We start from the raw sequence: 13,829 nt of genomic DNA, 5'->3' as shown, positions 1-13,829 counted from the left end.
AACTTCAATTTCTCCAACCTTTTCAACTTCAACTTCGTCAACTTTTCTAACTTCAACTTTTCCTTCTTCAACTTCTCCTACTTCAACTTCTCCTACTTCAACTTCTCCAATTTCTTCAACTTCGACTTCTCTAACTTCAAAGCGCCAGAGTATTCAACTTCTTTAACTTTTCCAACTTATAACTTCGTCAAATCTCCAACTTCTTTATCTACCTAAACTTCTTCAACTTCTCCAACTTCTTCAACTTCAACTTCTCCAATCTTTTCAACTTCTCTAACTTCAACTTTTCCTTCTTCAACTTCTCCTACTTCTTCAACTTCAACTTCTCCAACCTTTTGAACTTCTTCAACTTCAACTTCTCCAATTTCTTTAACTTTGACTTATCTTACTTCAACTTCTCCAACCTTTTTAACTTCAACTTCTCCTACTTCTTCAACTTCAACTTCTCCTACTTTTTCAACTTCTTCAGCCTTTTCAACTTCTTTAGCCTTTTCAGCCTCTTCAACCTATTGAACTTCTCCAACCTTTTCAACTTCTTCAACTTCAACTTCTCCAACTTCTTCAAATTTATCTTTATCTTCTCCAATTCGAACTTCTTCAAGTTTTTCAACTTCTCTAACTTTCACTTCTCCGACTTCAACTTCTCCAATTTTTCAACTTCTCCAACTTTTCAACTTGTCCAACTTTTTCAACTTCTACAACTTCTGTAACTTCTTCAACTTCAACTTCTCGAACCTCCAAGTTGGAGTGGAGGTGGAAGTGAAGTTAAGATACAAAATTAATAAATAAATAAAAGAAAATAATATCTTAAATTAAAAAGGGCTCAAAAGACCTTTCGTTACAAATAATTTTTTGACTAATTGAAGGGATGTTTACAAAAACAACATACCGTAAAACGGGGTGAAAAGACACCAATAATCCAAAAGAGAAAAGTAAAAATTTTGATATAAGTTTTTGAGTCTTGGTTAGTTCTTCAATTTTGCATTTGTGAAATAAAATTTTACTTACCCAATTCAGAGAAAATCAAAGAAAACTACCTGTTTTCTCCATATCCTTAAAACGGGGTCGATAGACACAAGAAAGGGGTGAATAGAAATATTAAGTTTTAGTTGTCATATGCATCGAATTTGGTCATTATTATGTTGATACTCTATTGGCAAATGGTATATATATCTGTTAAACAACTATTTGACTCAAAATTATTTTTTCGTGTCTTTTAACCCCCAAGGCGTGACTTTACACCCCTTTGTTGTATCTAATCACCCCCTATGGCGTAACTACTCACCCCATATGCGTGTCCACTGACCCCTTTATCGCGTAAAATTGCCTGTTATTAGTTTTTTGCAAAAAAAATGCTTCATTATAAAGAAACTTTGTGATATTATTTATTATTTAGGTACTACAGATACTATATTACCAGGTTAGCTAACTATTACTGAGTTAATGTCAAAACATTTACCGCTAGAACAAAGTTCAGACAGGCTTAATTTCTTACCTCGGCGAGGCCTTACTTTAGAGTTAAAAAAATCTAACATTTAGGCAGTATGATTAAGTTCTTTTGGTATCAATGTAAAGAATAAATGGTCTACTATATACAAATTCCAAAAAAATTTTAGAGATGTACGTTTTTAAATATAACAACTTGAAAGAAAAAGTTTAAAAATATTCTATTCACCCCGCGATTTCTGTTGACCCCGTTTTACGGTAACTGACTACACTGGTTGACACCTGAAACGATTAACAATGTTCTTAAAAAAGTGTCAACCGCTCTAAGCAGTTATGTTGTTTTTGTAAACATCCCTTCAATTAGTCATCCATTTTGGGGGTGAAAAGGAGGGTGTAACAAAAAGCAGATTTGTTTAAAAATTATGGTACCCAAATTACTAATTCCACGCAGACGAAGTCGCGGGCAAAAGCTAGTATTAAAAATAAAAGTCAGGGTTATCCAATGCCACCTACAGAAGAGCTACAATGTTGTCACGGCAAGCGTAAAGCTATTATATTATACATTAATCACGCCTCTTTCAAAAGCATTAGTCATACAAGCAACGACACAATACCGCATTTATTAATTTAAATTTACTTAGTCATTTATTGATTACAGCTTAAGCAATGTTGCAACGTTTTAAAGATTCCTACAATACATTTTATACAGGGTGTGTCGTGTGTACCCTGCATGCGACATAGATTGAAAGCACTTCAAATACCTATTGTAAGGAAATATGTATTTTTGTAAAAGTAAGTAGATAGTCTGTGCGGAAAGAGAAGAGTCGTGGAATGTATGGGGCCCAAAACATTCAACGACTCTTCTCTTTCCGAACAGACTCTATACTAGTAGTATTAAATAACAATGTTACATTCATAGATTAAAAAAATATATTCCCATTATTACCCTAAAAAGACTGTAAGGGTATTAAAACTTGAAACCCTGCTCTAAACCTTATCCAGATGTAACGCGCGTCATTTCCTGGCATCATTTTCGTAACCAAAATTAATTCAGAATTTTATTGCTTCTATTAAGTGAACTAACTATTTGCTTTTTACTGGTACCTTATATACCATTTTAATGAAATAAATTACAATGTCGTTCCTTATGTTATGGTTATTTTGCCCAAGCTTCGAATGACGCAAAAAATTTAATGTTACTTACCTATTTTCTCGACTTGTAGCAAGACCGGCCATATGAAGCCTTGTGTCATAATATATGATAAATGAAATGTTGCCGACAGGTGACCGAAGAAACGTGCCATATACTTGAGACGTTCGGCTACTATTTTGAGCAGCGCGGCCTAGTCGCGGTCAAGGGCAAGGGTCAACTCATGACCTACTACCTGCAGGGCAGGCGAGACGTTTCCGCTGGACAAACTGACAATACTCACGTAAGTGTTACTTCATTTGCTCGTTGGGCCACAAGAGCAGTATGTTTACAAATTTTGGTAACAGCCTGTAACTTTGTATTAAGTTGAAAACTTTCAGGTTTTGCTACACGAAATAAATAACAGCATTCATATAAAGTTGAAGTGTATGTGTACAGCATACTATCCCGGTGATAACACGATCGGTTAAAAAACTACACCAAATACCGACTCAGTACCTACCAAATAAGAAAGTACAGTGACAGTATGAAGGTTGTAAGTTCTTTCTAGCTTGCTGGACTTTAGGAGAAGCTTCCTACTACGCTGGAAGAGCAAAGAAATGGAGTCGCTCTGAACAGTCTACCCGGACAGGCCAGCGTCCCACCCCGGCCTGTCTGCGCAGATCGCTCAGATCGCTCCAAACCTTCTGTAACGATGACAAGATGAGGACTGGGTATCGTGTGATCTACCCTAAGCGGAACGTAGGTACCTAACATTAGGTAAAACAAAACAAAAATTGAATACTCTTAATTAGTTCTATGAAAGTAATATTCATTTAATTAGTTCTGTGAAAGTAACACCTATTATTTATTCTTAATTAGTTAACTAATAGAACAAATGAGAAGTAACCAAAATATGTACTATATTTTCCAAGAATATAACTAATTATTCGATGTATCAGCTTATTTATGTACTCACTTAAACTTTCTTTCTTTTATGACTTAAAAAATATGTTGCATCAGCTAAAAGTGCATAGTAAATTATATTCCTGCCCTTTAATTATCTTGTACAATTAAATAAATCAAATTGAACATTATATTGCAATTTGTTCAACAAAAATAACTATCCAGGTGTACTTACTTACTTACTGATTGTATCGGTTATGAGTTATGAACAAAAATAAATATAAGGTATTGCAGAGAAAAGAGATTAAGATTAAAAGAAATATACACTCATTTGTATGATCATTTTGTTTTCTTATATTCGATAACTATATCCTTTACAGTTTTGACATGTCGGTCCGCTGCTCTCTGATTGTTAAAAAGTACTAGAAAGCTGAAATTAGTCATGTCCCATACAACCATTTCCAGTCGCCGTTACGACGCGGTGTTGACACATCTTGTGTCGACACCGTCTGTTTCGGTCACAATTCCAGTCGCAGAGTCGTCGCCGTGTCGACACAGTTACCAGAAATGGGGAAGGGTCGACACATGACACAAAGTGACATAAAGTGTGGTCGCCGTGTGCACACATTGTTTCGGGTTTGCGACTACTTTATGCCAAAATCATTCGTTCATTCGTTCATTTTGTTCCTGTCAAATGGAAACTGTCAGATGGAAAAATACTTAAATAAAAATAAGTGACATTAATACGCCATCTCTAAAACGGATTACAAGACGTAATTATATATTGTTTGCATTTATATTACAATATGACTTAAATTATTATGGGGAATTAAACTGCTCGAGTGATTTGATAAACTAAGTGTAATATAATCAACGCGCCACCACATTGTTTTAGTTTAGCCGGAAATGAAATTGTTTACTTCTCAGTGCCTGTGTTCATAACTATATTATTTGAAGCATTTTTAGTACTTCGATGCGTATACTATACTTAAATAACAGAAATAACGCTTTACATACTACGAAACTTGTTAATTATGATGTATAAATATGGTTTAAGGCTGAGAAATATTGCAGTCACAAAGTAGTTGCAATGTTTCGACTTTGTGTCGACTCTGTGTTGACACATGACACGCGCTGTCAAAAGTAATAACAAAGTTACTGGTATGTTACTGGATTTGCAAAATGGCTCCTTGTGTTGATTTGTTTTCAGATATTCTCAAAATGTAAAAATGCCGTGGTCAGAGATGGGCATTAATCGATTAACTGTTTATTCGACTAATTAATGGAATAAAAAAAGTTAAGTCTCAAATTTTAATCGCGATTAGTTTAGTCGACCTAACATAGATTGAAATTGAATTAATCTGAATATTAATCGAATAAATTATCGATTAAATCTCGATTGAAAGTTGACAGGGGGCCATTTTTGTACGTAAAAATAATAGAAATGTCTTGCATGCAGATGGTAGCAAAACACTTTGTCATAAAAGTCGAGATGGGTGTCGATATATAGGTTTTAGGGAGTGCCGATTTCGAAAATAATGACCATTTTGGAATCCGAAATGGCGGCCATGCACTGTGTCATAAAAGTCGTCATGGATGTCGTTTTATACGTTTTAGGGGGCCTCAATATTGAAAATGATGACCATTTCGGAATCCAAAATTGCGGCCATGCACTATGCCATAAAAGTCGTCATGGGTGTCGTTTTATAGGTTTTAGGGGGCGCAGATTTCGAAAATGATAACCATTTTGGATTCCAAGATGGCGGCCATGCACTATGTCATAAAAGTCGTCATGGATGTCGTTTTATAGGTTTTAGGGGGCCCCGATTTAGAAAATGATGACCATTTTGAAATCCAAAATGGCGGCCATGCACTATGTCATAAAAGTCGTCATGGGTGTCGTTTTATAGGTTTTGGGGGGCGCAGATTTAGAAAATGATAACCATTTTGGATTCCAAAATGGCGGCCATGCACTATGTCATAAAAGTCGTCATGGGTGTCGTTTTATAGGTTTTAGGGGGCACAGATTTCGAAAATGATGACCATTTTGGATTCCAAGATGGCGGCCATGCACTATGTCATAAAAGTCGTCATGTATGTCGTTTTATAGGTTTTAGGGGGCCCCGCTTTCGAAAATGATGACCATTTTGGAATCCAAAATGGCGGCCATGCACTATGTCATAAAAGTCGTCATGGGTGTCGTTTTATAGGTTTTGGGGGGCGCAGATTTCGAAAATGATAACATTTTCAATTTAAAAATGGCGGCAATGCACTATGTCATAAAAGTCGTCATGGATATCGTTTTATAGGTTTTAGGGGGCGCAGATTTCGAAAATGATGACTATTTTGGATTCCACTTTTATGACAAAATACGTAGCCGCCATCTTGGATTATAAAATGATCATCGTTTTCGAATTCTGCACTCCCTAAAACCTATAAATCGACATCCGTGACGACGCAAGTTATCTTTATTTTCAGATCTAACAAATTGCTACACAATACAAGGACAAAAAAGAAGCGAGGAGGTAATGAAACAAGCAAAAATACAGATGATTCCTCGACGCAATTGGGTGATTCTTAAATTGTGTCCAGATTTTTTTTGTCATAAAAGTTTATATTTTTCACATATTACTCTCACAAGTTCCGTGACATTTCGACCTTGTAATTTTTTAAGTAAATGTTTTTGTTTATCTATGAGGATCTCACTAGAATAGTATAATCAAGGTATGTTTATATTTGATGAATGAAATAGTAACGCAAAAAAAAAAATATATTTGTGTCTTATATTCCTGCCGAAGACTTTTATTTTACCTTTTCCTTCTACACAAGTTTGGCCAAGTAATAAGAATTTAGGGCTCTCAATTTTATTTTGACTTCTACAACAGTAAAGCTACGAGGCCATGTTTGGTATCGTTTTCGTATAAACATATAAAGTTATTAAAATACTTTCTTTTAAACTCCTCTTCACGCTTAAACTGCTGAACAGTTTTAATTTAAATTTGGTACACATATATTTTGAGTCCCGAGACAGGATATAATAAGTTATCTCAAAAATCATCCTTTAAAGGTGTGAAATGAGGTGTAGGGGGGAATTCAGAATTGACTTCTTGAAGTTAATACTGTTTAAGTTTAGGTTTGAAGTCATGTTTTTTCATCATTTTTAACTAAATCAAAGATGTAGACCATCCCAAATTTCATATAAATCGGTTCAGCGGTTATTGATTTCCCGTACAAATTTCCACGCCACTTTTCACACCTTCAAAAGATGATTTTGGTTATAAGATCTATCCTATGTCCTGTTCCGGGACGCAAACTATTTCTATACCAAATTTCAACGAAATCGGTTCAGCGGTTAAGCGTCAAGAAGAGTTTAAAAAAACCGGCCAAGTGCGAGTCGGACTCGCGTATTAAGGGTTCCGTACATTAAGTCCGACTCGCGCTTGACTGCACATTTCTAATAGGTTTTCCTGTCATCTATAGGTAAAGAACTATTTTGTGTATTCAGACGGACATACATACAGACGCACGAGTGATCCTATAAGGGTTCCGTTTTTTCCTTTTGAGGTACGGAACCCTAAAAAGATTTATTTCTATTTTGTGGAATGGTGTCAATGTGATATCTTAAATGGATTCAGCACCCCAGATTTATACGAAAACGATACCAAACACGGCCTAGCACCTTCACTGATATAGATATATCAAGATAAAATTGAGAGCCCTAAATAAACTTTCAAGAGCGGATATCTCAAAAACTATTCAACATATCGAAAAAATTGACTGAATAAACTTGTAACAAATTAAATTAACTTTCATTTTGTATAAGTGGCCATGTCGCTGAGATGCATAGTTTCCGAGATATAATCGAAAAACGGGAAAATGGGACCTTCAAAGCCCCCTCTCACCCCCCCGCTCAAGGGCTACGGCCGGGGACTTTTGATATGTTCACCTCCTAACTTGTCAAACCGAGTTACGGAGTCAAAAATTGTGTTCCGAGCATTTCCCTCTACAACTTTTGGAGCATTCGTTGCCTGACCTAAGTAGCTTATTGAATTTCTTTAAAAACTTTTCTGTAAAAGGTTGACGGGTGTTGGGTGTTTATATGGTTTCGGTCGATTATTATCATTTGCATTGCCCATGATGACTTACTAGAATTACGAGCACACGAGACACTAATAGTAGTTTGACAAACCTTGGTTTTCAAGAGGTATTTTATATTGACATTTGCTGTCACAAATTTGCTGTCAGATTTAGTCGCAAACCGCACGCAAAGTGCACACAAATGTGTCGACACCTTGTTACGGAAAAGTACACGGCGACGACACTTTGTTTCGAAACAATTCTAGACACATTGTGTGGACTCTGTTACGACACATCTGACATTTAGTTACCACTTTGTGATTCTGCGACTGGAATGGTTATATGGGGTGTAGGTATATCAATTACGCCGACCAAGTGGTATAACAAAAACAAGATAAAATATGGTTTTAGACATATAAATAAGCATGTTTTGTTTACAGAGGCCACATGGTGCCGAGATAGTAGCCGGCGGAGACATCCTGGCCAACGGGGCGGCGCAGCGCGTCGCCGACCCGGAGGCAAACGTCCCGCTTCTATCGCAGTGATGAGTGAAGCCTCTGGATCTCTAACATGTCGAAATTCGCTTTTTCCTCGTGGCCAAGCTTACTAAACTTTATTGAGAAATGGTGAAAGAGTGAACTATTTGTCGTGTTTAAAACCATTTTTACACCTTTTTGTATAAAAAGGTTGGATGGATACGGAGGAAACATTTACTTATAACAAGTGCAAACATTTATAAATATAGGTAGATTATTAAGCTATTTAGTCATTAATTTACTTATGTGGAGACTATATCGAAACGGTTTACTAACTATTCGGATCTAATCGAATTTGCTACTTGACATCCGTCTAAGAGGTACCTATTTACTTCTGTTACAGTTAGGGGAGAGTGGCAGACTCTGTTATATCGTACCGGTTTTTACTTAAACTTGGTTTAATGAATATACCTAGTTAGGTACAAATGTGTTTGACTGTGCATATAAAAGTATCTTGGCTACACTCATGATGACAATGAGCATTCTCATATTAATTTAACATAGTCAAAATGGTTTTTTTCGAAAGGTCTGTCGGTACGATTAGGCAACGTTTGGTAAAATCGTACCACCAATATTATTAAATTGTATGCATGAAGCATTTTGCAAATTTACCTATTGTTTATTTTTAGTTATAACAAATATTGCCAGAATACGTACTAATTAATATACGATACAAAAACACTTGGTCGTTTAAATGGTTGGCCATGCCATGGTACGATTTCAACGACTTTTTTTAATGATTAATATGAAAACATAAGCTTACGTCTTACATAAAGTTTTAAAACCAATGCAATAACCCTTTATATAATTGTAGTTAATTATCTACCTAGATCACAAGTTAATGTTGTTATAAACCCACGAAAATTATGTTTCCTCTCTCTTTCGGTTGTTTTTAACCAAATGCCATTTCTGGTCAGATTATTGTTTAGTGTGATTACTGTCTCACGTGTAAATAAACTAGGATTTTAATGGGAAATCTAGCCGTGGTACGAATTAACCGGCGGTACAATGTAGCCGACTCTCCCCTACAGTGCATAACATTGTAATAGCATTTATTTTGTAAACTAATTTAGTAATTTGACTACTGGAAAATAACTTTGATTTTGGCCACGAGGAAATTAAAATATGTATTGTACCTCGGGTAGTTTACGGACAATCAAACTATCCAAGGTACATGTATCTAATTTTAAATGTTAATCTTCTAAACGTTTAACGTTTGTGGTAGCAGTAGAGTTCATGTGGAAACTATCTCGAATGCTACAAAACTGTGTTTTCCCAATGCGTTCACTACCTACCTACTCAATTTTCTTAACTTGATGTAACTCTAGTCTAAGGAAAAATGTAATGAAAATGAAAACGCTTTCAAATGAGTCGGACAATACCAGGAATTCATCCATTGCAAAAAGGAAAGAGAAAAGGCTAGGTAACACAATTTGTTAGTGGATTGCCATGTCTAGTCTACTCTACACATCTTTAAGATTAAACTGTCACGTTTTCTGGAATGTAAACCTGGATTACGTATCGATTTAAGTATTTGCCTGAGACTGACATGTAATTATTTTTGTACTTTCCACCTCATAGAATGTCATAGATTAAAACTTATTTAGTTTGATACAATATTTATCACCGGTAGTCGTCAAGCATTTATTATTGTTTGGACACAACAAAAAACAATTAATTAATCATTATTCATTAAATAATTATGCAAAAAATATGGAAGTTTTACGCGCCATGGGGGCTGTCCATAAATTACGTCATCGTTTTTTGACGCCGTTTCCTCCTACGTCATGCTACCATCATCCGATGTCCAGACCCCCCCCCCCCCTAATTTGAAATGACGTAATTTATGAATAGCCCCATGGCACTTCATAATGTTTGTAATGAGCAGACATCGTACATTTTATAGCATTTACGGTGCAGCGGCTGGTTTTAATGGAATTGGTATAAACAATTTCCACACTAATTAGCGTTAATTACGTTAATATTAACCTTTATTTCCCATTTCAGTTGAAATTAACTACTTATACCAATTCCGTTAACACTACCACTCCGCTGCACCAAAAATGCTATAAAATGTACGATGTCTGCTAATGAGGCAACGATTTATTGTGGTTATAACTGTACAATGCATATAAAACTATGTATGTAGATACTTTGCAGCAGTTCCATTAGGTATTCTAAGATGCATAAGTTGCACAAAGTTCAATAAAGCTTTGGTTAGGAGTAGGGAGCAGAGTCCATACAGCGATATTGAAAAAATAAAATTTCGTTATCTGCCTATCATCAAGCTCGAAAGAGAGATTAATAACAAAAATATTTTAATTTTTAAAATTCGCGGTAGGCCTTCAGAAGTATATAATATAAGCTCTCTGAAAGGACAGTCGTTCATTATTTTTAGAATGCTCTAGGGAAGGTCCATGCCGACTTCCTACAAATTAAATAAACCTGCACTTCACTCTCCGCTGCATTATTTAGGCAAAAGTGGCAAAACGCAAAACCGAGCTATGTATTTATATACCTAATCGACATTTAATTCCTAGTAACGCTAAAATATGTACATGGCCGAAGTGCTATTATAATAAATATATTATTATTCTTCATAAAAAATGTTTTAGGTGTGCCTTAAAAGAGATATTTTGTAACCAAAAATGAATGATTTCAGCCTGGACGGTATGGATGCTTAATATAGGCGTATAATTTTCTCAAGACAACTTCGGAGTTGGTAAATCATAAAAGCACGTGTACCTGAAATACAGAGCTTGTAATTATTCGAATTAAACTACACCTATGCCAGTAAATATAGGAAATATCCTGCTTTCAACGTTTTTGCAAGTATTCTCACTGTCGTCACGCATTATGTTATCTAAGTATTACGTCTAACGGCGGTAATTAATATAAACACTTGACATTGCGATTTAATTAGGTTCTTACTTAGTACTCATTTTGTGATTATCTTGTAGCTAATAGCGTGAAAGCCGTAGTTCCGTAATGAGTGTTGCACATGTTTTCATAAATTGTTTGGTTGTTTGATTGATAGTTAGCACTAAAATGGTCAAACAGCGCCTTCACGATGCCCGTCAATTGAATAACGCTGACCTTATGCCACCGGGCGCTGCCGCCGTCCATCCGTCACACTCGTCTGCATAACCCGCCGCACTATAGCCGTAAAACTCGGAGCTAATGGTTCGATTTGCGTATGTAGGTAAAGAGGTACATTTATCTACCTATTTAAGTCAGAATTTCGCTACTGTTTTAACGGCAATTTAATTCAATATGTATTTTTTATATAAAATATGTAATCATTTTACGGGTGGTTGTTTTTTTTTTCAGGTAGGTTACGATTCAAATGAATCATTGAATCATGAATAATTAAAAATGTGAAATTTTTGACACTATTGAATAAACAATTGATTACTTATACCTACCTAAGTATATTAAACCGCATACGCTGCAGGAAACCTATCGGCCCGATATATGTGAAGGTGAATACCAAGGGCCATTAATAAATGGACATCTAAAATTATTTATATTTTTAAGAGATCTAGAGTTTAAACAAACATACGCTTAACGTGAGTCTATACGTAGGATATTTATAGTGTAAGAAATACGCAAGGTAGGTGTAGTTGTTTATTTATGGGTCAACAATAAATTGTTAATTTGTGAAATCTGTTGGGCGATAAACATCAAGAGTGTACTGATAATGTGATGCACAGTCATCGCGTAATGCAAGTTACATAATAAAAGATTCTCGCGTAAATCTATATAGAATTGGTGTTGCCTCCTTTGTATAAGGACATCTCCATGTATTTTAGTAGTCATATTATTGTGATAATCATTTCTTTACCGTAGCAGAATTCCGCTTAGCCTCATTTAGCCATATATCATACCTCTGTTTTTTGTCTGTGGTCATTGATTGTAGGTAGCTTTAGGATGTGTGCTTTTATTAAAAGTCGCCTAGAATAATTAGCCTACTTATAGAAATGTACCGTTGTGGAAGTTCTACTAAAATATAGCCATCTAATAGATGATTTATATTTATTGAGAATATCTATAGTATAGGTACCTACTACAATATTTCATTACATAATGTATTAGGTCTTTCAATCGTGATATTATTGTACGTAGTTAATAATTATTTAGAACTACTTATAGAGATCGTTATTTTTTTCTTTCTAGTGTTAAATTATCTTCCTGTGATTTGTGACTATTAATAATTTTATACATATTTTAGCTCAATCAACTAAGGTTGAACCTCTCGTGGCTATAATTTTATTAAATAAAGCAATATGTATGAATGGCCAATTTATTTATTTATGACATTCATTGATTAGGTACCTATGATGTGTCAGCCCACAGTTGGATTTAAATTGGAAATACGGCAGCTCGTGTTAATCGGGAGTAGGAACGGTCAAGTGTAAAAATATGGGTTCACAGTGTGAACCCATATTGTGAACTTCACACATCATACTCAAAAATATGTCCCATAGCTATATCAGCGTATCAAGAACTATGTGACATGTTTTTGAGTAAGTTGTATGCACCCATATTTTTACACTTGACTGTACATGTCACTAGAACAACTTCACTGATATTCATATATGTAATTAAAAACAGAAAAGCATATTTTCAAACTTGTTAGTTTACTTCATCTAATTATATAGTTAGTTCGTCCCGAGACGTAAATCGTCACATACCCAATATATGAACTTCAAAGAGCTAATTAATATCGCATTAAAACCATGACGGGTTTGGCTAGTGATGTGCCGAGAATAAAATACCATTACCGGTATTTTACCATTTGGGAAAATTACCAGTAAATTACCATTCTTCCCGGTAATATTCCCAAAAGCGGGTAATATACTCGTACTTGAACGCTTACGTTATAAATGAATTAATTTAATTTAAAACATGTAGAAATGGCTTAATTATGTCACTAAATAAAATGAATAAAATGAATAAAATGAATAAAATGAATAAAATGAATAAAATGAATAAAATGAATAAAATGAATAAAATGAATAAAATGAATAAAATGAATAAAATGAATAAAATGAATAAAATGAATAAAATGAATAAAATGAATAAAATGAATAAAATGAATAAAATGAATAAAATGAATAAAATGAATAAAATGAATAAAATGAATAAAATGAATAAAATGAATAAAATGAATAAAATGAATAAAATGAATAAAATGAATAAAATGAATAAAATGAATAAAATGAATAAAATGAATAAAATGAATAAAATGAATAAAATGAATAAAATGAATAAAATGAATAAAATGAATAAAATGAATAAAATGAATAAAATGAATAAAATGAATAAAATGAATAAAATGAATAAAATGAATAAAATGAATAAAATGAATAAAATGAATAAAATGAATAAAATGAATAAAATGAATAAAATGAATAAAATGAATAAAATGAATAAAATGAATAAAATGAATAAAATGAATAAAATGAATAAAATGAATAAAATGAATAAAATGAATAAAATGAATAAAATGAATAAAATGAATAAAATGAATAAAATGAATAAAATGAATAAAATGAATAAAATGAATAAAATGAATAAAATGAATAAAATGAATAAAATGAATAAAATGAATAAAATGAATAAAATGAATAAAATAAATAAAATAAGAATATAATTATATCTATTAAGCTATTAAAAATTACCACTTAACGTATAAAAACAATGTCATTGTACTACACCTTACCTACTCGTAA

At 33.8% G+C, this 13,829-nt stretch overlaps 1 protein-coding gene across 1 annotated transcript in view; it reads left to right on the top strand.

Moving 5' to 3' along the window:
* LOC134790784 (adenylate cyclase type 8) overlaps positions 1–8,659 on the top strand; it is a 52,559-nt gene extending 43,900 nt beyond the window's left edge. The window contains exons 20-21 of the mRNA XM_063761718.1: positions 2,730–2,879; positions 7,999–8,659. Coding sequence (XP_063617788.1) covers positions 2,730–2,879; positions 7,999–8,103 — 255 coding nt within the window. The 3' untranslated portion in view covers positions 8,104–8,659. The remainder of the gene's footprint in view (positions 1–2,729; positions 2,880–7,998) is intronic.
* Positions 8,660–13,829: the final 5,170 nt, after the last annotated feature.

This window comes from Cydia splendana, chromosome 5 (assembly GCF_910591565.1).
Source record: "Cydia splendana chromosome 5, ilCydSple1.2, whole genome shotgun sequence".
NCBI classification, from domain to species: Eukaryota; Metazoa; Arthropoda; class Insecta; order Lepidoptera; family Tortricidae; genus Cydia; species Cydia splendana.
This window is presented reverse-complemented; position numbering and strand designations above follow the sequence as displayed.